Here is a 27,396-nt window from a genome sequence, read left to right on the forward strand (position 1 = left end):
TCTTGAAGATTCGGAGGCTAAGCCTGGGCAGGACCACAGTGGGGCATAATGCCATACAGTTCTCCTTCCAAAGCTGCCAATTTCTCCAAAGGAACCGACTTCTGTAGTCTGGAGATTAGTTGTCGTTCCAGAGCCCTTCAGGCCCTGAGTTGGCAACAATATATGGCCATATCACATGATAAAGGATTTACCATTTTTTTAAACATATAAAAAATTAATTCACTCCCACCCATTCGGGAACCCCTTTCAGGGCTGTCAAGAAACCTCAGGGTTTCACAAACCCCTGGCTGCAAAGGCCTGTTCTAAGGGGAGGGGCTTGGTCAGTGTTTGGCCAGATGTCTTCAATATGGTTCTCGGTTAAATTTTCAGACATGGAGGATTGTACTTTGTTGGTGTTGATTTCCTGGCCTCAAGCATAAGCAGAATAGCTCTGTCCTACAGGCCCTCTGGAATGATTTAAAATTTCCCAGGGTCCTGATCTCACTAGGCAGAGCGTCCCACCAGGCCAGGGACAGAGCTGAAAAGGCCAATTTTTCTTTCTTGGGGCCAGGAACCCTGAGAAAATTTTGATCAAATGCTCTTAGCACACTCTGGGGTGGGGCAGCAGAAAAGGCAGATTGTTCAGTCCTATTGTTCCTTTCTTGCAAATCCCCCACTGCTATTTTAACCAGAAAGACGCTGTAGAAATCCTTAAGATTAACAAAGCATATCTCTTGTGTCCAGAGTTTGCTTTACCCACTGAAACCGGATTGTGGAGAAGCCAGGCCGGTTTTTTCTGTTTTTGTTTTTAACTCGAGTTCCGGGACGGTGGAGAAAGTTCAGAGGCCGTCCAAGCGAGTCTCTTACTTCGTCGTTCTTGACGCATCCCTGAGAGAGCTGGTTGACGTGGAGCCAGAGGGCGTTCCGGAAATAGGTTATCCGTTCCCACTCTTGGTTCTCGAAGAACTGCCGGGAGAGACAACAGGTCAAGAAGATGAAGACAAAATGGGATCCCTTCCCCCTTCCCCCTGGGGTCTGCCCGTAAATCTCAAGACAAGCACAACCACGCCGTTCTGCAAGCCAGAAGGGAAGAACAGAACCAGGGCTATTTCTCCGGCTTGTAACATGACTGTCACCACACAAGAGGTGGCCCAGAAAGAACCACGTTCTGCAGGACACAACCGTAACCAGTAGGCAGGACTTCCAACCAGTCAGGTGTTCACCGGAACAGCTTGTGAGATGGTCTTCTGTCAGGATGTACCGTCTATGGGTTGGGAAATCCCTAGAGGTATAGGGCAGAGCCTGGGAAGGGTGGATTTTAGGGTAGGGTTGCCAGCTCCAGGCTGGGAAACACTTAGAGATTTTGGGAGTGGAGCCTGAAGAAGGTGAAGTTTGGGGAGGGAAGTTTCTTCGATGGGGTATAACACTATAGAGTCCACCTTTCAACGCTGCCATTTTCTTCAGATGAGCTGATCTCTGTCAACTGGGGTCCTCTTGTAATCCCAGAAGACCTCCAGCTGCTTTGGAAGGTAGATTGTACCCCACTGAGGTCCCTGTCCTTCACAGGCTCCGTCCCCAAATCTCCAGGAGTTTCCTAACCTGGATAAGGCAACCCTACCCCCTGATCCCCCACTGGTGGCCAAGGGCCAGGTCAACCCATAGGGTTCGCCCTCCAAAGCAACCATCTTCTCTAGAGGAACTGGTCTCTGTCATCAGAAGTTCAAGAGCCAGCTTGGCACAAGTGGGTAAGAGCAGTAGCTTCAAATCTGACGAGCCAGGTTTGATTCCCGCTCCACCACATGCAGCCAGCTGGGTGACTTTGGGCTAGTTATAGGCCTGCCACCCTCCCCTCCTTCACAGGGTGTCTGTTGTGAGGAGAGGAAAGGGAAGGCGACTGTAAGCCACTTTGAGTCTCCTTCGGGTAGAGAAAAGCAGCATATAAGAGCCAACTCTTCTTCTTCTTCTTCTTGAAGTTCCAGGAGTTCTCCAGGCCCCACCTGGAAGCTGGCAACCCTAGCCACTGCCCACCATTCCTCCCACCCCTGAGCATCAGCTGAGCCGCCATGCTTACCTCACAAGCCTTGATGTGCTCGCTCTGCCATTCCTCCCTGACCTTCTCCACAGCTGCGATGTTCATTTGATACATCCTGTCTGTAAAGAAAAGGGGAGATAGAAGAAGTCCGGTCACACAGGAGAGAGAAGGATGGTCCCAAAGTTACGGCACCCCAGTCCCAAAATTTCAAGCAAAACAGCCCCAGTGTTGGCCAGCCTCCCGGCAATCAAGAAGAACCCAGGAAGGGGTGCAGAGAATTTCTGGAATTATCATCTCCAAATGACAGAGATCAGTTCTGCTGGAGAAAATTGCTGCTTTGGATGGGGGGACAGTCAGCCATTATATCATGCTGAGGACACTCCCCTCCCCAGTCTCCAGATATTTCCTACCCACAGCAAGCCACCCAACCAGTAAGGGAGTTGGCACCCCCTCCCCCCATGAAAGGTAGGCTCACCTGAATCCTCCAGGGCTGTCTTTGTCTGAGCCAACTTTACAAAGAGCTGGAAGGAAAAGGGGGGACGGGGACAGAGAATGCCCATGTTAGGACAGTCAGGCTGGAAAGCAGACCGTAGCCACAGCTTACCCATGTGAAGTAATAAGAGCCAGTTTGGTGCAGTGGTTAGGAGTGCGGACTTCTAATCTGGCGAGCCGGGCTTGAATCTGCACTCCCCCACACGCAGCCAGCTGGGTGACCTTGGGCTCACCACGGCACTGATAAAACTGTTCTGACCAAGCAGGAATATCAGGGCTCTCTCAGCCTCACCTCCCTCTCAGGGTGTCTGTTGAGGCCATATAGTTGAGGCCAGAGTAGTACCCGGTGTTGCTGTCTGAGGATCTCTACACTGAGGCCAAGAAAGAATTATTGACCCATGCTGAACGGGAGAATGGGTTGGTTTTTTATTGTCCGCCATCTTGTTATGCTATTATTATGTTATTCTATTATTCAGGGGTAGTCAAACAGCGGCCCTCCAGATGTCCATGGACTACAATTCCCAGGAGCCCCTGCCAGTGTTCACTGGCAGGGGCTCCTGGGAACTGTAGTCCATGGACATCTGGAGGGCCGCAGTTTGACTACCCCTGTGTTACATGGTATTAATGGGGTATTTTAGGGGATTTTATTGTATTTTATTGATCTTGTAAACTGCTGCAAGACATTCAAGAGTGGTGAGATAGATAGATAGATAGATAGATAGATAGATAGATAGATAGATAGATAGATAGATAGATAGATAGATAGATAGATAGATAGATAGATAGATAGATAGATAGATAGATAGATAGATAGATAGATAGATAGATAGATAGATAGATAGATAGATAGATAGATAGATAGATAGATAGATAGATAGATAGATAGATAGATAGATAGATAGATAGATAGATAGATAGATAGAACTCCCCCCAATAAACAAAAACATACAATGACAAAAAAACATTTAGAAAAGACCTCCGACCATGTACAAATGGGGTTCTTTAGTTTTCTAATAGTGCACAAAAAATATTATTAGAAACCAACATTTCACAATTTCATTGGCCATTCATAATTATAATATTTGTCCTTAGTTAAAAATAATATAATAATGAAATACATATTTACATCTATTAAATCTTTACTTTAGAATACATTTTACTCGCTTCTTTCTGATAAAGATATACTCCATCCTTGTCTTAACTAATTTATTCAGTATAACCAATAGTAACACCTTCATTTACCTTATTACTTTTAAGATAATTTACAGATGGCTCCCAGTTTATTATAAAACTATCTAGCATTTGGTCTCTTATTAATATTGTTAATTTATCTAATTTTGCATACTCCTTAACCTTATCTAACCATTCATTTACACTTGGTATTTTTTTTTCATTTTTCCAGTACTGAGCATAAATTATTCTTGCTGCTAAGTTCATGTAAAGTAATAATATTCTCCTTGCGTTTGCTGTTTCTGGATCCAAAATATTTAATAAATATAATTGTGGTTTAAGTTTTAAGTCTAGCTTAGTTATTTTCCGAATATATTGATGAATCTGTATTTGGTGCGGGTTCGAATGACGTGCACAGCCCCGGGGTGAGTCCCTTTTGGCCCTCCTGCCTCGCGTACCTTTTCTTGTTGTTTCGGGGTCACCAGGCTGGTGCTGCGGTGAACGGCCTGCTCTGCCTCGTCCTTATCCCGACACCGCTGTTCATAGAGCCTCTTAGCCTAGAAAAACCACGACAAGTAGGTCATAAAAGGGGGTGCGGCTGTCAGCCAGCTGCCTGGCCTGGAGAGATCCTGGAATCACAGGCTCTCCAGACTGCAGAGACCAGTTCCCCTGGAGAAAGCAGCTGCTCTGAAGGGCAGGCTCTGGGGCGTTATATCCCATTGGAGGGCTTTCCCTTTCCACACTAGGGTTGCCACCTCCATCCCTGGTCACCAGCAAGGGATGGAGGGTATTGTTGCTGGGTCCAGGTTGGGAAACACCTGAAGGTTTGGAGATGGGGCTACGGAGGACAGAGACCTCAGTGGGGTACAATGCCAGAGTCCACCCTAGAATAATAGAATCTCAAAGTTGGAAGCCCAGGGCCATCTGGACCAACCCCCTGAAGATTGCAGGAAACTCACAACTACCTGCCCACCAGCAGTAGCCCCAATTCCAAAGCATCCATATCACCCTAGGAGAACTGATATCGGAAAAGGACTGCAGCTGGCCCCAGCCCGGTGAAGCTCCCTCCCCAATGAGATAAATGTCCTGCAGGACCTTAGACAATTCCTCAGACAGACAGCTATTCTGCCAGGCCTATGGTAGAGGCTTAAGAAAGACCATCAGAAATTCTGGCCCCTCTACCTAATAAGAACCAACTCTTCTTCTTATACTTGACGCTTGGGGTGGCACAGCGGGAGAGCTTCTGAAATTCTGGCCCTGCAGGTTGGTCTCCAGATAGCCCCTGGGTTTTGGCCACTGTGTGTCACAGAGTGCTGTGTTGGCCTGATCTCTTACACTCTATACTTCTTCAATGGTCCCTGATCCAAGATCTAACCAAGGCCGACTCTCCTTAGGACAGGAGTAGTCAAACTGCGGCCCTCCAGATGTCCATGGACTACAATTCCCAGAAGCCCCTGCCAGCAAATGCTGGCAGGGGCTTCTGAGAATTGTAGTCCATGGACATCTGGAGGGCCGCAGTTTGACTACCCCTGCCTTAGGAGATCAGGCTAGCCTGAACCATGGTGAAAATTTTACACGCCTCTAAGCCTCCTGTAAACATTACAGACAGGTGAGCTTCTTGGATACAATAGCATATTTTAACAACCAGAGGGGAAGGGTTACTCACTTCCAGGGTTCTTTTGTACTGCAAATTCCGGTTTTTATGAATAGCGTCCATTATCAGCTCAATCTGCTCACGGGACAAGAAAGAAAACAATTGTGAAATGCAAGCTTTTGGAGTTTCTTTCCCCCTTTTTAAAACACCCGTCTGCGTGCAAAGTTTTCCCCCCTCGCCTGGGAACAAGAAAAGGAACTAGAATGGCCACCGTTTGCTTCCCATTGCAAAAGTTAACTTCCTTGTGGCAGGCTTCTGAGAGCTGAGCCTGCTGGCCCTGTTGCAAGGACGCAGCAAAAGCCAGACTCTGTGGAACCGAAGCTTATTTATAAAAGGGAGTTCATAGAATCATAGAGTTGGAAGGGACCTTGTGGGTCATCTAGACCAACCCCCTGCAATATGCAGGACACTCACAACCCTCTCGCTCCTCCACTGTCACCTGACACCCCCTTGAGCCTTTACAGAATCAGCCTCTCCATCAGATGGCTATCCAGCCTCTGTTTAAAAATTTCCAAAGAAGGAGAACCCACCACCTCCCGAGGAAGCCTGTCCCACTGAGAAACCTCTCTGTCAAGAACTTCTTCCGGATGATTAGACGGAATTTCTTTTGAATTAATTTCATCCCATTCTTTCTGGTCCATCCCTCCGGGGCAAGAGAGAACAACTCTGCTCCATCCTCTATATCAGTGGTCCCCAACCCCCAGGCCAGGGACCGGGACCGGTCCGTAGATCAGTCGGTACCGGGCCGCAGCTCCTCCTCATCCTCCTCCCCGGCTGCTGCCTCGGGGGCTGCCCTGCCACTCTGCCACCAGCTCACCTTTGGTGCTCTCCAGCAGCCGCCATCACTGGAGCTCCCCCTCGGCGTGGCACTGCACAGCTGCTGCAGGCAGCGCCCCCCCCCACCCAGCGGGGCGCCGGTGGGAAAGCAAGTGGAGCAGGGTCTCAGGTGGCAACGTCCCTTGGCAAAAGACTACTTCCCCAGGCCTCAGTAAAACTGTCAAGCGTTGACCGGTTCCCAGTGACAAAAATGTTGGGGACCACTGCTCTATATGGCAGCCTTTTAAATATTTGAAGATGGCTATCAGATCCCCTCTCAGTCGAGTTATAACATACGGCAGAAAAACACCGCCCAGGGAAGGACAGTCAATCACGCAAAGAAACTCAGCCATTGTCTCTACCCTGTCACAAGGATTGCTTTAGCGCTTGCTTTCCATCCCTTGCTCTGCAAGAATGAGAGCTGGAGACTTAGCTTTGTGTTCCGCAAGAATTGAGGTTCTCTGGAATTTTGTTCCAGATATGAAATCCCAGACAGAATTCTGTGCATGCAGGAGAGGGAGTCCTGCCTCCACCTCGGATCTGGTGTTCCCCCAGAATCATGACAGAACCCATGTAATCTGGATTTAAATGGCTGCTTTGGAGGATGGACTTTGAGGCATTGTACCCCACTGAAGACCCTGTCCTCCCCAGGCCCCATCCCTAAATCCAAAGGAATTTCCCTTCCTGGATCCAGCGGCCTTCCCCTTCTCTCCCCATCCTTTGCTGGTGGCCAGAGGAAATGGAGCAATGGATTTAATAGCACCAATGCTCAGTTGGGTCAAGAAGTGCCCTTACCATAGCTCTCCCTCCCAAAAGCAACACTGAAGAATTACAGCTATGGTTGGCAACTGGTCTGTCCTCGGAGGGATGGACCAGATCCAATGGGATGACATTAATGCAGAAGAAATTCTGTCTAAACATCCGGAAGAAGTTCCTGACAGTTAGAGCTGTTCCTCAGTGGAACAGGCTTCCTCGGGAGATGGTGGGTTCTCATTCTTTGGAGATTTTTAAACAGAGGCTGGAGAGACATCTGACGGAGAGGCTGATTCTGTGAAGGTTCAAGAGGGTGGCAGGTTAGAGGAGATGAGAAATAGGTTGTGAGTGTCCTGTACAGTGCAGGGGGTTGGACTAGATGACCCAGGAGACCCCTTCCGTGATTCTATGATCCTATGATTCTGATGAGGAAAAAATCCTAGAGATTTGGGGGTGGAGCAGAAAACAAAACAAAAAAACTAGCTGGAATGAGCTAGGACCTGAAAGGTTGGTTGTTTGTGCAAATTGCACAACAGGTGACAAAACATTATAAACATTTATTGTGCACCTAAGGGGCTTTGTGTGTCTTCTTAACCTTAAAGGATTTTTTAAAAGCTGCGCAGAATAAATGCTTCTATATTTCTGTAACCTGTTGTGTCCAACTTGCACAGGCATCCAACTTTTCAAGATCCTAATTAGGGCCTATTCTGCACACAATAGATAATGCACTTTCAATGCACTTCAGAAGTAGCTTTTCCTGATCTGCACAGGAAAATCCAGCTACAAAAGGAGATTGAAATTGCATTAGCCAACGTGTGCAGAATGGGCCCAGTTCCAGCTAGAAGTTTTGTTTTCTGCTCCATGTAACATTTCCCCCCTCCTTGTTCTTTGATCTGGGGGAGTGAGGGACCTCACTGGGGCATAATGCCGTAGAATTTGCCCTGCGAAGCCGCCATTTCCTCAGCGGACCAATCTCTGTAGTCTGAAGATCAGACAGGGAGGCCATCATCAGCCACAGGGGTCTCCCTGAAACGCAAACGGAAGCGTCCCTGAAAACAAGAAAGCCATAAAACTGCAGCAGTGGTTCGTCTCCGTATTATTACCTGTGATGAAGAGATAAGCTTTGGCTAAGTAGTTTCCAGGGAGGGGTCGGGGTAAAAGGAACAAGGAAATTAGCACGGGCACGCAAGACATTCTGGCCGGTCGGACTAGAATGCAGCCGTTGAGGAACTAAGTGCTTTGGAGACAGCTGAAAAGGCTTTTATGAAGGCTCCCATTGTAGTTTGGGATGGGATGACATAATCGGCGGATGGGAATTGCCACGGGCGTGACGGGTGACAGCGCACACCTGTCGGGTCGTGCCCCACTCCATGCCATCTCACCCAAGTGAAAAAGTGAGGCAAGGCCCTGAGAGACTCTGTGGCTCTTGATCTCTTGTTCCCCCTTCCTCCGCCTTAACTAGCTTGTTGCTCGGTCCCAGGAAATGTAGTGTGTCCCTGAAAAGGGACTCGCTCTTTCTATTCCAACAACCTGGTGGTCCCTGGCCCCAAAGAAGCCCGCCTGGTCTCAACCAGAGCCAGAGCCTTCGCATCAGAGGCCCCGACTGGGTGGAACAAGCCCCTCAATGAAACAGGGGCTGCAAAATGGAGCTCTCACCCCCAGGCTTTCACACGAGGCCACCAACGGGGACCTCCCTACAAACCTGTCCCTTTGCCAGGCAACCTTGACGTCCAATATGTCCCTAACTGTTGCTGTTATCCCCTTCAACTGGGTGTGGTTACCCATATGTTGTGCTGTTATGACTGCTTGTATCTTTTCTCATTCTTATTGTACATATGTACCTTTCCCACCCCCACTGATTTTATGTACACCTCCCTGAGACATCACAGTGAGGGGCGGCATATAAACTGCATGAATAAAATAAATAATATTAAGAAGAGTTGGTTCTTATATGCCGCTTTTCTCTACTCAAAGGAGTCTCAAAGCGGCTTACAGTCGCCTTCCCTTTCCTCTCCCCACAACAGACACCCTGTGAGGTGGGTGAGGCTGAGAGAGCCCTGATATCAGTGCTCTGTCAGAACAGTTTTATCAGTGCTGTGACTAGCCCAAGGTCACTCAGCTGGCTGTATGTGGGGGATTGCAGATTCGAACCTGGCTCGCCAGATTAGAAGTCCACACTCCTAACCACTACACCAAACATACTATCTGCTATGTCTTTGATGCTTGAGCACCTTCTGGGTGCCTGGTGTAAAAACTGCAACTTCCGTTTTGTCCAAACCATCCTTTGAAGATAAAAGTCTTTCCGCCGTGGGAAGCGTAAATGGCAGGAGTTTGAAATACCGATCAGGACTGGGGAAATGCTTATATCAATTCTTGTAATGTATCAGCTCACGGTTCTTAGCTATAGATCTTTTCCCTGTCACGATGTTCCCAGAAGTACCCTCTTGGACCTAATAAAGAACTCCTTTTGCTACAATTATTACCTCAAGTTTTTTTCTGGCCCTCCGAGAGAGCAGCCTTGGTTCATGACAACACCAAGGTCAATTCAGGTGAGTCACCGTATTGATCTGAAGCAGCCCAAGAAATCTGCTTTAAGATCAGCCACGTTTTATTCAGGGGATAAGCATGCTTGAAATCTTGTCCCTTGAATGATACTCGGTTGAACTTAAAGACCCCACTGGACTTGAACTTTGTTCGACTCACAACAAAACACACAGAGGACTTAGCCAGCGACGCAGATGGGAAAATTCAAGGGACCGGCTGTAAGCGTACATGAACTTTGGTGCTTCCCCACCTGAATGCATGCATAACCCAATTCCCACAGCCTGGTTCGATCCTGCATCACAATATGAAGGATCGAACCTACAGTCAACATGACTTTAGGACTGGCATAAACAGCAGCTGACTTCCAGTCCGAAATCACTAACCTTTTAACCTGCTATAAAGCCGAGAGCTGTCACTCGGAAACTTATTTAATTAAGATTTTGTGATATCATCGCTGTGAGACAGGGAGGGTAGTTACCTTTGTTCTCAGAGGCAGTGAAAAGCCAAGTATAAAAACAACTTCTTCTCTCCTATCACCCTTTGCCCTCCTCTTCTCCGAGCGACACAGACCCAGCTCACTCACAATTTTCTACGTGGTCACAGAGTCTGGATGACCGGGGGACTTCATCACTGTACAAAACCAGGTTAAATCCACACCCTGCTTCACCTGCTGCTGCACGCACTCTGCATTTATTGCTACACAAAGATCAGTTCCCCTGGAGAAAATGGCTGCTCCAGAGGGGGGATTGCATATGAGTGTCCTGCATAGTGCAGAGGGTTGGACTAGATGACCCAGGTGGTCCCTTCCAACTCCATGGTTCTATGACTCTATGGCCGCATACCCTGCTGAGGTTCCTTCCCTTCCCAATCCTTGCTCTCCCAAGGCTCCGCTCCACAATCTCCAGATATTTTCCAAAAAATGGCAACCACTTATTGAATAGTGGGTTCAATAAGGCACAGAGTCACTCATGTGCCACAACAACAGCTATTCATTAGATTGCACACAACTGAACTAAAACAACAGCCCACCACCCAAACTCAGAGTTTCCTGCCAGAGCTTGTGATTGGCCCTCAGGGGAAGCTCTCGGATTGGGTAATTACAACGACCAATCGCTGACTAGTTCCTATGGTAATTATGCATCTCCGATGCTAGCGCTAGCATCCTAGCTCTCGATTTCTGCCACCCTGACCTTTTTACGGTAGAATTTTTGCTTCTCCCGGAAGTCTTCCATTTTCTTCGCTTCTTCCCGGAGGACTTGGGCCAGCTGAATGTGGCTCTGGCCAACACTCTCCACCTCTGAAAGCAAGAAATGGGGCAAAGTTGAAGCTCTAGGAAGAAAAGAACGTTGCGTCTCTGCTTTATCGTAGCAAGCAACATTTCTTTTGCTCTTTTTAGCTATTTCTACAGTAGGGGAATTGAAGCTGAAACACCAATTTTGCCCAAGGCCATAAAATACATCTGGCAGATAAAATCTCAGGATAAACATGAATAGCCAGACTAATTCTCCAAAGGAGTGTCCGTCCCATAGCATATAATGGAGGGATGGGGGCATCCTCTTCAGGAGCCCCTAGACGTGTACCCCTTGGACCAATCATTCTGAAATTTGGAAGGGAGTCAGGGAAGAACCTCCCAGAGCTAGCCTGAACGTTTGGAGGCTCTACCTCAAACTCCAACCCCCCCCCCCAGGCCCCAGGAAAGGTGCAAATCCTGAAATTCCCATTATAGAATATGGAAGAAGGGGATTGGCTGCCTGAATTGATTGACAGGCGGAAGAGAGTCACATATAAGACGTGTGGCTCTCTTCCGCCATTTCCAGCAGCCCATGTGAAGGGTAAGGAGCACAAAACGGTGTCAGACAAGGCGAGACAGCAGAAAAGGTGAGGAATAGCTGGGAAGCGAGATAACATTTAGCGCTTTGCCATTCAGCTGGCAAAACGCTATTTTTAGTGATGTGTGGAAATGCCCTCTGTTTGGGGTAGGGATGCTCTGTACTCTTGGTGTATTACCTTAGAGTCTGCCCTCCAAAGCAGCCCTTTCTTCCAGCTCTGTGCAGTCTGAAGATCAGTTGAAATTCTAGGAGATCTCCAGGTCCTGTCCCCACTGCTGGAGGTTGCTAACCAATGTTGAAACCAAACCTCCTTCGACCGATACCCTCCCATATATATTTCAGGAAAGGTGTGGGTGAGAGGAATACAGCTCCCCAAATTATATCACACATGACCTTCCCTAGTTCTTATCAGCAATGAGGCATTCTAGGGATGCCAGTCTCCAGGTGGGACCTGGAGAATCCCCTGGTTTTCCAGCTCATCTCCAAGTGACAGAGATCAATTTCCCTGGAGAAAATGGCTGCTTTGGAGGGGGGACTCCACAGCATTCTACTCCACCGAGGTCCCTCCCCAAATCCCGCCCACTCGTGGCTCCACCCCCAAAGTCTCCAGGTATTCCCCAACCCAGAACTGGTGACACAAAGATCGAGATCTGCATTCACGTTGGTGCCCCAGCTAGAGAGATTTCTTGCAAATTACTTACGGGCCTTAAAAACATCCAGGGCTCTTTTCAGCGTGCTGAAAGAGAAAGCAAAACAGAGGCACACAGTCAGAGGAAACCCACATGCAGGGGGCAAGAAGAATAATTTTTAAAAACGCACCAGACAAGAGGAGGATAACACAGAGCCCTTCGTGGCAGCTTGTGCTAAAACAATGTTATTTTAATTTCCACAGGCAATCAGAGCCCCAGCAGCCCCACCCAAAAAAGGTGTCAATGTGCCCACAGGAGCCAGGTTGGGGATCCCTCTGACATTTGCTTCTTATTTCCAAGAACTACTTTCTGGGCCTGGGGCATTCGGTCACTGGCAGGCCAATGCGATTGAGGCCTATTCTGCACACATTAGATAATGCACTTTCAATGCACTTCCAAAGTAGATTTTCCATTTCCGCACAGGAAAATCCAGATGCCAAAGCACATTAAAAGTGCATTATCTTATGTGTGCGGAATGGGCCTGAGTCTGCAAGAAATGGCAGGTTCACATCTCCACCCATGAGGGTCACTCAACAGTTGCAAGGAAGAGATCATTTCCCGCCCAGTACATCATAAAAAGCGGAGAAAGTAGAGTCAGAAGGGATCTTCAATTAGGGGGGGAAGCGCCATCCGAATTCCACACCAAAATCAGAATTTCGGTCAGATACATGTTAAAAAAGAAATGAACAGATTTAAGAAACAGACAACTCACTTCAGTTCCGTCTGCCCGCAGGGTTTTTTCCTCGACAAACCAAGGAGGTCTTTCCCATATCTTTCTTCTACGGCAGCCCTGTTGGGGGGGAAAGGAAGCATCAAAGTTGCATGCGGAGCAGAGGAGGTTGTTTCCCCCCCCATTTGTGGGCCGCATTTGGGGCCCTGCCCACTTTTTAGGACTCTGAGACCGACACAGACTCTTTATGCTGCTTGACCTCAAACTTTCTGCTGCTTGACATCAAGATTAGAGGCCTCTAAAGGAAGCAGAGACCCAGACTGGGCTCTCTCTCTCTTTCTCTCTCCATAGCTCTGCTTCTAAGTTAATCAAAAGAGCCCTGCTGGATCAGACCAGTGGTCCATCTACTCCAGCATCCTGTCTCACACTGGGACCAAACATTTCCTCTGGAAGGCCAACAACAGGGCAGAGAGGCCAAGGCTTTCATAAACACATCAGAAGAGCCCTGCTGGACCTGACCAGGGGTCCACCTACTAGTACCATAGAGGCCACCTAGTCCCACCCCCTGCTCTGTGCAGGATCAGCCTCAAGCATCCAGGAGAAGGATCTGTCCCGCTGCTTGAAGACTGCAGTGAGGGGGAGCTCCCCACCTCCTTAGGCAGCCCCTTCCACTGCTGAACTAGACTCTTGGAATCCTAGAGTGGGAAGGGGCCATGCAGGCCATCCAGTCCCACCCCTTGCTCAATGCAGGATCAGCCTCAAGCATCCAGGATAAGGACCTGTCCAGCTGCTGCTTGAAGACAGCCAGTGAGGGGGAGCTCCCCACCTCCTTAGGCAGCCCATCCCACTGCTGAACTAGACTCCTAGAATCCTAGAGTGGGAAGGGGCCATGCAGGCCATCTAGTCCCACTCCCTGCTCCATGCAGGATCAGCCTCAAGCATCCAGGTGAAGGATCTGTCCAGCCGCTGCTTGAAGACTGCAGTGAGGGGGAGCTCCCCACCTCCTTAGGCAGCCCATCCCACTGCTGAACTAGACTCCTAGAATCCTAGAGTGGGAAGGGGCCATCCAGTCCCACCCCTTGCTCAATGCAGGATCAGCCTCAAGCATCCAGGATAAGGATCTGTCCAGCCAGTACTTGAAGACGGCCAGTGAGGCATTTAGATAGTTGTTACATCACCTGGACCTAGGCTTGCCACTCTCCCACTGGGGTTAGAAGAATTTCCCAACCCAGATTTTGCATCCCTGATTGGCTCTCAGAACAAAAGGCTTCATTGATCCCAGCAGAGGAGAAACTTACCTTTCCTTCAAAAAGTCTTCAAATTCCTTGCAGTTTTTCCTGCCATCGTTCATATGCTGAGAGATGCTGTCATAGCCCGCTGTGCTGATCAAGTCGGTATGCTAGAACATGACATGTGAAAATGCTTTATTTTGGAACAAGAGGTTGCTCCCCACATCTGGCAGGAGTGTTAGACAGTCCGTTTCGAAGTCACGGGAATGGCCCTTCTAACTCCTCCCATGGCCCACATGATTTCCAGCCTCTCAGCTTCCCTTCTGCGAAACCGAGATTTCTCATTGAGTCTGCTGGTGAAAGGCTGACCAGACACAGATTGCAAAACATTTTGAGAGTCCAGACAGAAAAGCAACTGGAAGAAGCCCCAACTCACGCAACTCAAGATGAAAAATGGCTTCAGAGAAGGACAGTTCACAGAATCATAGAGTTGGAAGAGGCCTCAAGGGTCATTTAGTCCAACCTCCTGCGCAATGCAGGAACTCACAACTACAATCCGTAGCCCATCCGCTAAGAGCTTGCCTGTTCTGGCTTAAATGGCCTTGGGAAATCTCACAGGAGCATCTTGGAGGGCCCATATCCAGCCAGTGCTGAGGCAGCTGAATTTTTTACCAGTTGCTGCCCAGATCAACTTCAAGGTTTTGGCATTGACTTTTAAGGCCATTTATGGTCTGGGCCTCACATACCTATGGGACCGTCTATCACCTGGTGATTCCTGGCTCAAAGAAACCACACCTGGCCTCGACCAGGGCCAGGGCCTTTTTGGTCCTGACCCTGACCTGGTGGAATGAGCTCCCAGGAGAGCTGAGGATCCTGTCTGAGCTGTCTCCATTCCGCAGGGCTTGTAAGACGGAGGTCTTTGGTAGTGGCCGTGTGACAGTTCAGATCAGGGGCCCCCACCAAAGGGGCTAGAACAACTGCCCACCCCCCTTACAACTTTCCCCCAAGACACAGGCCATTGAGCTGGGGAAGGGTGGGGAAGGAAAGGGAAGGAGTTTTTTCCGCTGCCGAGAGGGATAATGGTTTTATCATTTTATGGGGAGTTTTATTATTATGTTCTACTGTGAGGATAGATTCAAATGGGTAGCCGTGTTGGTCTGAAGTAGCACAATAAAATCAGAGCCCAGTGGCACCTTTAAGACCAACAAGGATTTATTCAGGGTGTGAGCTTTCGAGTGCAAGCACTCTTCCTCAGACTATGAACTACCATCATAACAGTGGGAATATAAAGCGAAAATTAATTCTGTTAAATTAGTAAACTGTGTCACCCATCCAAATACAGCCATATGATAATTCTTTGCCAAAACAGCCCATGAGTCCCCCGAATTCAGTTGTCGTTCACAAAAACAAAAAGAAAGGAGAAATAAAACTGACATGGAAGGTTCAAGGGGGTGGCAGGTGACCGTGGATGAGCGAGAGGGTTGTGAGTGTCCTGCCTAGTGCGGGGGGGTTGGACTAGATGACCCAGGAGGTCCCTTCCAACTCTAGGATTCTAAGCATCACCCCCAAATCTCCTGAAATTTCCCAGACCAAAACTGGCAATTCACAACAGAAGAAGTTTGAGCAACTGTGCAAACCGCAGCTGCTATTTTTTTCAAGCCAGTTTTCCCGCAATGACGGCATTTCCTCCATATCTTTTGTATTCATTTTGTGACACATTTGACTGCAATTTGTTTTCCAGCAAAACGACAAGACAGGAAGCCGACTGACTAACAGCAAAGTGATTATGCCCTCCGTTTGTTACGGGGCATCGTGCACGTTATTTTGAACAATACAAAATCATTCCCTTCCAACAGTTTGCCCCTGTTCTTGCACACCGACGTCTATTTTACAAGTTAGTTTCCACACGGGCACACACATCTGCGACCAACGCACAGAAGACGAGGCTGGGTGCTCTGCGGTCGGGAACTTTTCAGGCAAAGGGCACAGAAGAGCTCAGAATTTCACCATCCCCATAACGATGGAATGAGATGCAACCCACAAGCCAGCCTGTGGGAAAATGGCAACAGGAAAAGCAGACTTCCTGCAGCATAGAGAAATCCGCCTGCACGGAGGAAGCGAAAGCCAGAGGCTGCCAGGAAATGCACAGTCTCCGCAGCCCTTCCTGAAGAGCCGTGGTAAGTTTGCAGGGATCCACTGGGTGGATCCCACCCACAGCAGCTCCTTTTCTCCTTCCCGAACCTCTTGCCCATCAGCCTCATGGCATGCCCTCACGAGAGAGCCAGCATGGCGTCGTGGTTAAGACTGACGGCCTCTAATCTGGCCAGCTGGGTTTGATTCCCTGCACATGCAGCCAGCTGGGTGACCTTGGGCTAGTCACAGTCCTGTTAGGGCTGTTCTCACGCATCAGTTCTCTCAGAGCTCTCCTAGCCCCACCTAGCTCACTGGGTGTCTGTTGTAGGGAGAGGAAAGAAAATTGATTATATGCCACATTCTTCCACATGCAGTCAGCTGGGTGACCTTGAATTAGTCACAGTCCCTGTTAGAGCTGTTCTCATAGAGCAGTTCTCTTAGAGCTTTTTCAGCTTTCTCAGCCCCACCAGCCTCACAGTGCCGCCAATGGAGCCATCTCCCGAGAATCTGTCTATAACAGGGATTCCGTGAGAGCTCCCCAGGGGTTACATGGTCTTTTCCAGAAGTTCAGATGGCTGCTAACATCACTTGATGTCACTGTTGCTCAACAGGACTAGTCTCTTTCTCCCCAATGGAAAAATGGTGGTTGATTGATTGATTGATTGATTGATTGATTGATTGATTGATTGATTGATTGATTGATTGATTGATTGGCTGGCTGGCTGGCTGGCTGGCTGGCTGGCTGGCTGGCTGGCTGGCTGGCTGGCTGGCTGGCTGGCTGGCTGGCTGGCTGGCTCCTGAATCTTACTTCCATGCCCACTTCTCTGAAGGGGCCTGTCACCACTTCCAAGATTCCTTGAAGCCTGAAAAATATTTCAGGGCTTCCTCCACAGTCAAATGGTTGAAAGCAGCTGGTCTGTAAGAACAACCCTGCTGGATCACATCAGTGGTCCATCCATTCCAGCATCCTGCCAAGTTTGGGAGAGGGAGATGCTTCTGTGTCAACTTTCTCCGCCCCAGTTCGAAACACTCCTTCTAGAGACAGACGCAAACTTCAGAAGGATCCCTTCAAGCAGGACGCCAATCCCTCGCTTCTACCCACACGGACACGACCATATTGCCGTCTCTGGAGAATATTCTTCCTTCTAAGCGGCCACAGTCCGGAAATTGCCACCCACCTGCAATTCTGTCCTCAATTTCCGGAAGAAGCTGCACGGAACAAAAATACACCACACTCTCCTTTTTGCAAACCAAAGCAGGAGATGGAGAAGCGGGAAGGAGGACCTGGCCAAAGAGTGGCTGAAAGTGAAAGCAGAAGGAAACGCAAATCTCCCCTCTCCTGCTGTTCCCAGGGATAATATTTGAAGCTGCCTTAGACATTAAGGGTCAAACTAGACTTTAACGTGGGGGAAAAGGTTGCCAGCTCTGAGATGGAAAATTCCTGGAGATTTTTTTTTGGGGGGAGGGGACTGCAAAGGGCAGGGTTTGGAGAGGGTAGGGACCTCAGCAGGGCCATCTTAACAGCCCCTAGGCAAAGCACCTCTGAATGTCTCTTGCCTGGCAGCCAGACACTTAAAATCTCCCGGCTACATTATATACACTGTATGATAAATACATAAGCTTCCTAAAACAATAATGATTCTGTAAGTATTTTCTATAGCAGCACACGGAAAGCAGATAATTCTCCTATGTCAGGTGCTTTGAGCACTCTGCTAATTCAATATTCCATTGGGTTATGGGCCCAGGATTCTTCCTCCAGCATTCCATCACTTCCGAGTTTTTAAGATCAACACCTAATTTAGACACGCAGGAGAAAAAAAGTGGTAGGTGAACCTCAGTGTTGAATGCATTGAAAACTAGAAACTAGAAAACTAGTTGAATGCATGCAACTAGAAATCTAGCACAGCAGGGAGAAAAATTCTTCTTCCCCTCTCTTCCCTTGCTGCTTTTATAATTGAGAGGGAAATTTTAAAACATGGGAACATTTGGTTATGCAGTCCTTCTCTAGGACCCTGATGTTGTGTGGTGCATTTTACAATATTAGTGTTTTGCTCCTTCATGGACTCGCATGAGAAAATCATGCCTCAAAAGCATTCATGGGATGGGGAACAGGGGAAATTGGACTACAGCACCAGAACTTGAAAGGCATTTTGGATATAGAATCCTAGAGTTGGAAGGGGCCCTATGGGCCATCTAGTCCAACCACATGCTCAATGCAGGATCAGCTCGGATAATCTCTGACCATTGTTCATCCAGCTGCTGCTTGAAGACCTCCACACACATACAATGTGCTTTTCTTTCCCCTTCTCCATAAAATTTGCATGAAGCTATCAGGGACAGATTATCATATGTATTATTCCTGAGCCTAAACAACCTAATCAAATTTCGTTCCAAAGGGCAGCTGTGTTGGTCTGCAGCAGGAACTCGAATTCAATCCAGTCGCACTTCTGAGACCAAAAGGATTTGGAGGTCACCTGACAAAGGGGGCTTTGACTCTTAAAAGCCTAGAACTCCTCAAATTTGCCATACGCTAATGTAACCAAAAGAGCCTCTTGTGGCGCAGAGTGGTAAGGCAGCCGACATGCTGTCTGAAGCTCTGCCCATGAGGCTGGGAGTTCGATCCCAGCAGCCGGCTCAAGGTCGACTCAGCCTCCCATCCTTCCGAGGGGGGTAAAATGAGTACCCAGCTTGCTGGGGGGTAAACGGTAATGACTGGGGAAGGCACTGGCAAACCATCCCGTATTGAGTCTGCTATGAAAACGCTGGAGGGCGTCACCCCAAGGGTCAGACACGACTCGGTGCTTGCACAGGGGATACTTTTACCTTTACCTTTAATGTAACCAAATGTAGATTCAGGTGGGTTGCCATGTCGGGCTGAAGCAACAGAACAAAGTTTGAGTCCCGTGGTACTCTTAAGACCAACCAAGCTTAATTCTGGGTATACGATTTCCGCCCAATGGAAATGGAGCTCCCCTTTGTAAGGTTTAATGGGGGCGGCTTTTTATAACAGAATATAATTAATGTATTTTCATTGATAACATTCAATAACTGTTTCTCGGTGTAACTTTATGACTTGCCTATGCCTTGGTGTTACCTGACCTGAGCCAACTGGGACGGGCGGGTGTTAAATCTGTGGGTTCAGAAGTGGGCATGGACACCGGTAGTGATTTGACCTCTTTATTTGGACCCCAGCATAGTACAAGCAGAACTGAACCAAAACCCTACCAAAACACCCCAATATATATACACAACCCACACAATAGATGTTCACGCCAATGAGCGCTATTGGTCAGTTTCACATTAAACTGACTGGATCCCGCAGATATGATCTAGCCATACATTGGTCAATTTTGAACTTGCCAGGATCCTGTTGAGGACCTCAAGCTTGGGGGTTAAAAATGACAAAGTTGTTGTCGCTATTAATATTGTTATTCAGGTGCAGGCCCACTTCTTCAGAAATACTGCAACAGACTTCCTCAAATTTTACATAAGGGGGGGCGGGTTAGTTGCTAAGAAGGGCTCCAATCTTAGAATCATAGTTAGAGTCAAGATCCTTAAGCAACAGGGCAATAAGTCCAGCTAAGGTGGAATTAAAGCAGGTAGTGAGATCTGTGAACAGAAGCCAATGTGCACACAAATAACAGAATTAACAAACGGATGCAAGAACTGAGTTGAGACCAGGGGCTACCTATAAGACCAACTGCAATCACGTTTTTTTTTTACCCACTGTAAATCTTGCCGAATTCTGGTCAATTTGAACTCATATCCAGGCCGAACCTCCACTTTGATTCCCCGTAAGGAAATAAATAATTTTTCTAAAGTTTTGGGACCTGACAGTCCACTGGATAATCTATAGCAGCGGTCCTCAACCCCCGGTCCGGAGACCGGTACCGGTCCGTGGATCAGTCGGTACCGGGCCGTGGCCCCTACTCGTCCTCCTCCCCGGCTGCTGCCTCAAGGGCTGCCCTGCCACTCTGCCATGGGCTCACCTTTGGTGCTCTCCGGCGGCCGCCATGGCTGGGGCTCCTCTTTAGCGTGACACTGTGCAGCTGCTGCAGGCAGCACCTCCCAGCGGGCGGCAGGAAGTCAGGGGCGTAGGTGGGAAAGCAAGAGGAGCAGGGGCTCAGGCGGTGGCGGCTATGTCCTTCGGCAAAAGACTACCCCCCCCCCCGGGCCTCAGTAAAATTGTCAAGCGTTGACCGGTCCCCGGTGATAAAAAGGTTGGCATCTATAGCATTTATTACTGGAGAACTTGACGGAGATATTTGCATTAAAGGAAAAGGTAAAGGTATCCCCTGTGCAAGCACCGAGTCATGTCTGACCCTTGGGGTGACGCCCTCTAGCGTTTTTATGGCAGACTCAATACGGGGTGGTTTGCCAGTGCCTACCCCAGTCATGACCGTTTACCCCCCAGCAAGCTGGGTACTCATTTTACCGACCTCGGAAGGATGGAAGGCTGAGTCAACCTTGAGCCGGCTGCTGGGATCGAACTCCCAACCTCATGGGCAAAGCTTTCAGGCAGCTGCCTTACCACTCTGCGCCACAAGAGGCTCTAGATATTTGCATTAGGATTCATTTACTAGCGAGAAAGCCACTGATGAAGGAGGCTTCCTCCAAAATGTGCGTTTCATAACGGATCTCGTTTTGGCTTCAGTAGTTTGATTCAGTAAAAAAGATTCTTGGTGGTGACATAGTCGCCTCACCAGCTTTTCTTCTTTGCTTAGCAGCGGGAGGGGGGGGACAGGGGAAAGGGGGCTCACATTCTCCCCAAATCACAACTGATCTCCGGCCTACAGAAATTGGTTCCCCTGGAGGAAACAGCAATGTCAAAGGGCTGACATTTTTATTTTTATTTCTATTTCTATTTCTATTATCCGCTACTCCCTGATGGCTCATGGCGGCTTACATACGTTTGAATAAAACCCCTATAAAAACCCCATTAAAACACCAGACATAAAATCACGAATGATTAATCAAAACCAAGAAACGAAGATACGGCGGAAAAACCAAACCCTCACTATGCTTTATCCCATGGCAGTGTTACACACAGGAAGCACATAGTAAATTGTTGTTGTTATGTGCAAAGTCGTGTCCGACCCATCGCGACCCCATGGACAATGATCCTCCAAGGCCTTCCTGTCCTCTACCATTCCCCGGAGTCCATTTAAGTTTGCAACATAGTAAATACATGCAGCAAATAAAATATGCAGCCAAGTAGGTACAACGGCTATGCAGACAGATTGGGCAATCCCTCTAAATATGAATATCTGAGTTTTCAGTCCACTCAGCAGCAGCTCAGGAGAGTACAAAGAGCTCTGTCACATCCCCCCAGAAAGCACAATGCTCACATTCCTGGGACAGATGGAAATGTTCAGCAGGCTGTGCCACAATCACTTTCAGGACCTGAGAGTCATCTTGGTGTAGCTGTTAAGAGCGATGGCCTGTAATCTAGACAAGCCAGCTTTGATTCCGCGCTCCTCCTTCACATGAATCCAGCTGGGTGACCTTGAGCTAGTCACAGTCCAGTTAGAGGTGCTCTCTCAGAGCAGTTCTCCCAGAGCTCTCTCGGCCCCACCTACCTCACAGGGTGGTCTGCTGTGGGGGAGAGGAAGGGAAGGCGATTGTAAACTGCTTCGGGACTCCTTCAGGGAGTGAAAAGTGGAGCATAGGAACTAAGCAACTAGTCTCTTTTAATTATTTCTTTTTCACAACGGGGAAAGCGTCTGCTATTAATTACTAACATGGAGAGTTTTATTTTTCCAATGTTTTTGTGAACTACAACTGAACTCAAAAGGACTGATTAGCTGTTTTAGCAAAGAATTATCATGTGGCATCACAGGGCTTAATTTGGATATTATGACTCAGTGTACTAATCTGCCCCAATTTACTGTTGCCTTACACCTGCCAGCTGCAACCGCATCAGATTCTGAGGGAGAAGCCATGTGGAAAGTTCTTCCAGGATCAGCACCAGAGTCACAGGAACCACCAGCAGACTCAGAACCAGCCCAGGAGCCCAGCTCAGAACCTGAACCAGGTACAAGCCCTCAGCCTCTGGGCACCTGGGAACAATCGTAGCAGTGCAGGATTGGCCTAAAACATCCAGGATAAGGATCTGTCCAGCCACTACTTGAAGGCCACCCATGAGGTGCTCACCACCTCCTTAGGCAGCCCATTCCACTGCTGAACTACTCTGACTGTGAAAAAAAGTTCTTGATATCTAATCAGTCCCGTTCTACACATAGTTTAAAGTCGTTATTGTGGGTCCTTTCCTCTGCTGCCAACAGGGACCTTTCCCTGCCCTCCTCCAAGTAACAACCTTTCAGATCCTTCAAGAGAGCCATCCTGTCCCCTCTCAGCCTCCTCTTCTCCAGGCTGAACATTCCCAAGTCCCTCAGCCTTCCCTCAAAGGTCAGGAGCTGCTAAACTGTGGATCTCCAGAGGTCAATGGACTACAAACAACATGAAGCCCTGCCAGAACAGTCAGTTGGCAGAGGCTAATGGGAACTGTAGTCTATGAACATCTGGAGAGCCACTGTTTGGCCATCCCATCATAGATAGGGTTCGGTCACCAGGCCTCAGATCATCCTGCAAAAGGCAGTGGCAGCTCCAGAATGGAGCCCTGATCACATTTTTAAAAATCTGCACAGCCAATCAAATCTCCAGGGGTCAATCAGACCTTACTGGGCAAAAGCCTCACCAGGGCCAGCCTGTTTTCTACAAGCGCGTGGTGAGACCCAGGAAAGCCATCCACAGGTGCCAAGGTGCCTGTTGGGGTCCCCTGCACCGTGCACTGTCACCGTGCACCGTGCTCTGCAGGGGGTTGGACTAGATGACCCATGAGGTCCCTTCCAACTCTATGATTCTATGAGCCAGTCAGCACCTTTCGAACTATTTCGAAGAGACCACCTCTCTGCATGATTCTTCTGTCTAAAGAAAACGTGACACTGGAGCTCTGGTCTTAGAAACATCCCTTAAATTGGGTGCAAACCTTTAAAAAGAACCTGATTTCCAACATACAGGTTCCCCCAAGGAGCCAAAAAAAATACACATAACAAGTAAACCGAAAATGCAGACTACCGCACCAGGCTAGTTCCCAAAATGCCGACGTGGACATTTTGAAATCCAGTACGTTTCAAGGAAACCGTCCAAAATAATAAGTAATAACCATGAGGGGCAGTATTAGAACTTATTTCAGATCAGGACAATGCTTTTGGCAGGGTTGACAGCCTCCAGGGGGGGACAGGAGATCTCCCAGAATCACAATGTCCAGACAGAGATCGGTTTCCCCTGGAGAAAATGGCTGCTTTTGAGGGCGGGGTCTAGAGCATTGTAAAAACCTTCCCGTCCCAAACACTGCCCCCAGGCTCCGCCCCCAAAACTCCAGGAATATTCCAATTCCAATCTTAGCTTTTAGGGAGCTAGCAATTTTCCAAAGACCACGCATTTCTGGGTCCAGCTTTACAGATTTTGGGGTGCTATTCATTTTCTTAGTGGAAGATTTGCACCCAAGGTGAGACATATCTGACTTGTACAAGCCATGAAACGTGTCAGGATCCATGTTGATATCTACATCCTGCCATGTTTTTACTGCATTGAGTGCAAAGAAACTGCACCGTTGATTTCCCAGTGTTATAGATAAGCCAAAAATGAAATCAAAAGGCCAAAATAATCAGTCTCTCATCGACTCTTATTAGGTATAATAATCGATATATTAATCATTCAGCTTCTTGGCAATCAGAACGGGCTCCCAAGTACGTTTCTCCCGTTTTCTGATTCTTCCTCAGTGATTGGCAATCACTGAGGAAGAATCTGAAAACGGGAGAAATGTACCTGGGAGCCCGTTCTGATTGCCAAGAAGTCGAATGATTAATATGTTTTCACTGTATGCATGCTTTGTAATTCTGTGTCCTCTGCCAGAGGGGGGACGGAGTAAGCACTTAGTGAGGTTGGGATATTGTTTTGAAGTATGGAGTTGTTTCACTTTGATCTCTAGGGTGGCTGGGGTGGGAGGATGAAAGGAGAGGAAGATTCGGTGTTATCTACATAACAATTCCTTGGGAGGCCCGGTTGAGCTTCGCACCTGGGTGTTGTAAAGGTGACTGGGAACCTGGGGAGGTGACCTTCCACAACAAGGTGGCATGACGTGACCTGAAGGTGGAGCCGATGGGGAATCTATCAGTCTGTATGTGCAATGCGAGTCCATCTTAACAACAGCAATGTCATGATCTTAGTTCGTTTCTTTTCAATAAATCGTTTTTCCTGAACACATTATTTATTTATTGCCTTTTTATACCGCCCTCCCTTGGAGCTCAGGGCGGTTCACAATATATTATTTGAGAAGTCGACTAGGAACCTGACAAAAAAAAAAGGGGGGGGGGTTCACCTGTCTGAACAGGGATAGAAACAGAGAATCCTAGAGTTGGAAGGAACCATCCAGTTCATCTGGGCTGAGTTTGCAAGGAGCTTTTATTCCAATCCCAGGATGATTCAGTCCCTCCCGTCTACACTGAATGCGATTTCCATTTTGATTTTGGCTGATTTAAATTTTCCCTCTGCAACACGCAGGATTGATCTGGAGTGACCCTACTTTTCTCCCACAATATCCCGGAGTGGATATAACCCTCAATATTTGAAAAATCAGCATGAGTAAAAGTGCAGCTGTCCACTTTACCCAAAATACCTTGCTGTGCCTCCAATGCTGTAGAAAAGCCCTGATTGGCCAGGGCGTCAGTTCAAAGGCTTCCTTGTCCCCAGGCTGCTTAAAGGGGAAGCCCTAACTTTTCTCAGCAGAGATTTTCCTCTTGGATTTATTCCCCCTCCTCTGCTGTCTCTAATCCTCTCCCTCCCCCCCCCCCCACTTCAAGAAAAGAAAGAAAAAGGCTCCTGCTGCACTTGGCTCCCCACCCCTTCTGAGCTTCCCTAATCATGTGCAGAACACATTTCTGTTTCAATAGGGATGGGGGGGATAGAGGAAGTCCTGAGTTCAAATTGATCTGAATTCAGCAGGATCCACAACGGAATAAACAAAGTAAGTGCAGAATCAGCCCTAGTCCAACCCCCTGTCCAGCTGCTGTTTAAAGATGCAGAAGTCTTCCTATCTGTGGTTATTCACCAGTAGAAGTACATGGTCACAGGTCCCTTCCAGATTGGGAATATACACGAATCAGCCTTTTTCGGAATCAAACCCTTGGTACATCAAAGGCTGTATTGTCTACTCAGACTGCCAGCAGCTCTCCAGGGACTTCAGGCAGAGGTCCTTCCAATCACCTTCTGCCCGGCCTTTCGAACTGGAGATGCCAGGGAGTGAACCTGGGACCTTCTGCATGCCAAGCAGGGGCTCTACCACTAAGCCACAGTCCCTCCCAAGCCAAGGCGGGGCTGAGAGCAGAACTAGGGTGCTCTGCCGGCATTATAACAACATTCTGCATTTATACAACGCTGTCCGTATTCATGTATTTTATCCCAACAGCCCTGCAAGAAAGGGCAGAATTCTCCATCTTAGGAAGCAGAGGGACTCTTAGGGAGCAGAGCTGCCTAAAACACAGATTTCCCAGCTCAGTGACTCCTAGCCATTATATGTCGCTACCTGCTCTGAGCCTTCAGGAGAGGGCGGGTTAAAAATAAACTATTATTATTATTATTATTATTATTATTATTATTATTATTATTATTAATTCTTTCCCACAAGAAAGCCAAGCAAGCAAGGACATTCACCTAAACAGAGACTACAAAGACCAGAAATAACCAGCCCAAACTACCAGGAAGTTTGCTGGGGGGTCTTGTGCTAGTCTCAGCCTAGCCTACCTTGCAGGGGCGTCCTGAGGGGGAGGAGAGGAGAACCATGCCAACCACTTTGGGTCCCCATCTGGGAGAAAGGCAGGGTATAAATGAACTTAATGAAGAAATCTACTCTCCCCTCCTCCCTTTTATCTTGACAACCACCACCCTGCGAGGTAGGTTAGGCTGTCAGACACAACCGGCCCCCTGAGGTTCCCGGGCAGAATGGGGGATTCACTCTAACCACTGCACCACACTTGTCTTTTGTGCCTTGAAAAAACAGGCAATAACACAATGATTGGGGAGACCCAAGTTCGAATCCACCCCCCAAATTAAAACTCTGCTGGCTCCCGCCCTTCCCCAAATGAGGAAAGGCAGGGAGGAGAGAAAACCCCCACGCACAAACACACACACACACACCACACTCTAGGGGTAGTCAAACTGCGGCCCTCCAGATGTCCCTGGACTACAATTCCCATGAGCCCCTGCCAGCTAATGCTGGCAGGGGCTCATGGGAATTGTAGTCCAGGGACATCTGGAAGGCCGCAGTTTGACTAAGGAATAAGCCCTCCTCCCCAGATACCTTTTAGGATTTTATTTACTTGTCTTTCAAGCTGTACCCCGCCCCTCCCAGCCCACCTGCTGCCAGGTAGGGGATGAGGGGGCACGGTTGCCAAGTCCAGGTGGGGAAATATCTGGAGATTTGGGAGTGGAGCTTGGAGAGGTCCCTTCAAAGTATCTGTTTCCTCCAAGGAAACTGATCTCTATATTCTGAAGAGGAGCTGTCATTCCGGGATTCCCCCGGCCCCACCTGGAGGCTGGCACCTCACCTGCTTGGGTCACCTTTCCCTCCCAGCCCCGCCTTAAAGGAGCCCTTGCAGGGTCTAGGTCTGACCCTCACCCACAGGTCGCCCCTCCCCGTTGCCCCCCCCCCCCCAGGCTGACCCCCGGCCACGGCGACTCACCCAAAAGTGGTCCTTGAAGAGGGTCTCCCGCATCGTGTCCGCCCGGCGCCCGGAGTCCGGAGGAGCGGCAGCGGGCCAGGCGGAGGCTCCGCACGGAGTTCCTCAATTCGCAGCGCCTGCCGTCCGGTCCTAACGCCGGCCGCTTCGAGGGGAGGAGGGAAACGCAGTTCCTTCTCCCGCAAGGTGCTCGCCCCGGGCGGGAACTCCCGCAGAGATGCAGCGGGGGACTCCCGAGGTGTGCAAGAGAAGGGCGTCGCTCGCATTTTGCAATGCATACGGAAGACCCACGCGAATATGGAACACTCTGCTAATATTCTACTCGCTGTAATTTACATTTATTGAGAGATCTTTAAGGGAGCAATATCTTTCTCTGTGAATCTAATATAGCTAATGAATCTCAGGCATGGATGCTTCTCTGTGACTCTCGTGTGTTCTCCGTGATGTTTATCTGATTTAGCTAAAAGTTTGTTTATTTTTGTTTTATTTTTATGTCACTGACAGAACAGGTTCAATATCCCATGGAACAGAATAGATTACAGAATCCCTGCCGAATAATCCTTCACTGGGTAGTGGATGGGGCTGAGAGATCCCCGAGAGAACTGCTCATGAGAGCAGCTCTAACAGGACTGTGACTAGCCCAAGGTCACCCAGCTGGCTGCATGTG

At 48.6% G+C, this 27,396-nt stretch overlaps 1 protein-coding gene across 1 annotated transcript in view; it reads right to left on the reverse strand.

Moving 5' to 3' along the window:
• The window catches only part of PSTPIP2 (proline-serine-threonine phosphatase interacting protein 2), a 32,975-nt gene extending 6,060 nt beyond the window's left edge, over nt 1-26,915 (reverse strand). Inside the window, exons 1-10 of the mRNA XM_077346710.1 lie at nt 26,733-26,915; nt 13,927-14,027; nt 12,671-12,748; nt 11,971-12,005; nt 10,631-10,737; nt 5,340-5,402; nt 4,132-4,230; nt 2,487-2,532; nt 2,051-2,130; nt 847-945 (exon numbers count right to left, since the gene is read on the reverse strand). Of these exons, the coding sequence (XP_077202825.1) occupies nt 847-945; nt 2,051-2,130; nt 2,487-2,532; nt 4,132-4,230; nt 5,340-5,402; nt 10,631-10,737; nt 11,971-12,005; nt 12,671-12,748; nt 13,927-14,027; nt 26,733-26,765 (741 nt within the window). The 5' untranslated portion in view covers nt 26,766-26,915. The remainder of the gene's footprint in view (nt 1-846; nt 946-2,050; nt 2,131-2,486; nt 2,533-4,131; nt 4,231-5,339; nt 5,403-10,630; nt 10,738-11,970; nt 12,006-12,670; nt 12,749-13,926; nt 14,028-26,732) is intronic.
• Between the last annotated feature and the right edge of the window lie 481 nt (nt 26,916-27,396).

Source organism: Paroedura picta, chromosome 7 (assembly GCF_049243985.1).
Source record: "Paroedura picta isolate Pp20150507F chromosome 7, Ppicta_v3.0, whole genome shotgun sequence".
NCBI classification, from domain to species: domain Eukaryota; kingdom Metazoa; phylum Chordata; class Lepidosauria; order Squamata; family Gekkonidae; genus Paroedura; species Paroedura picta.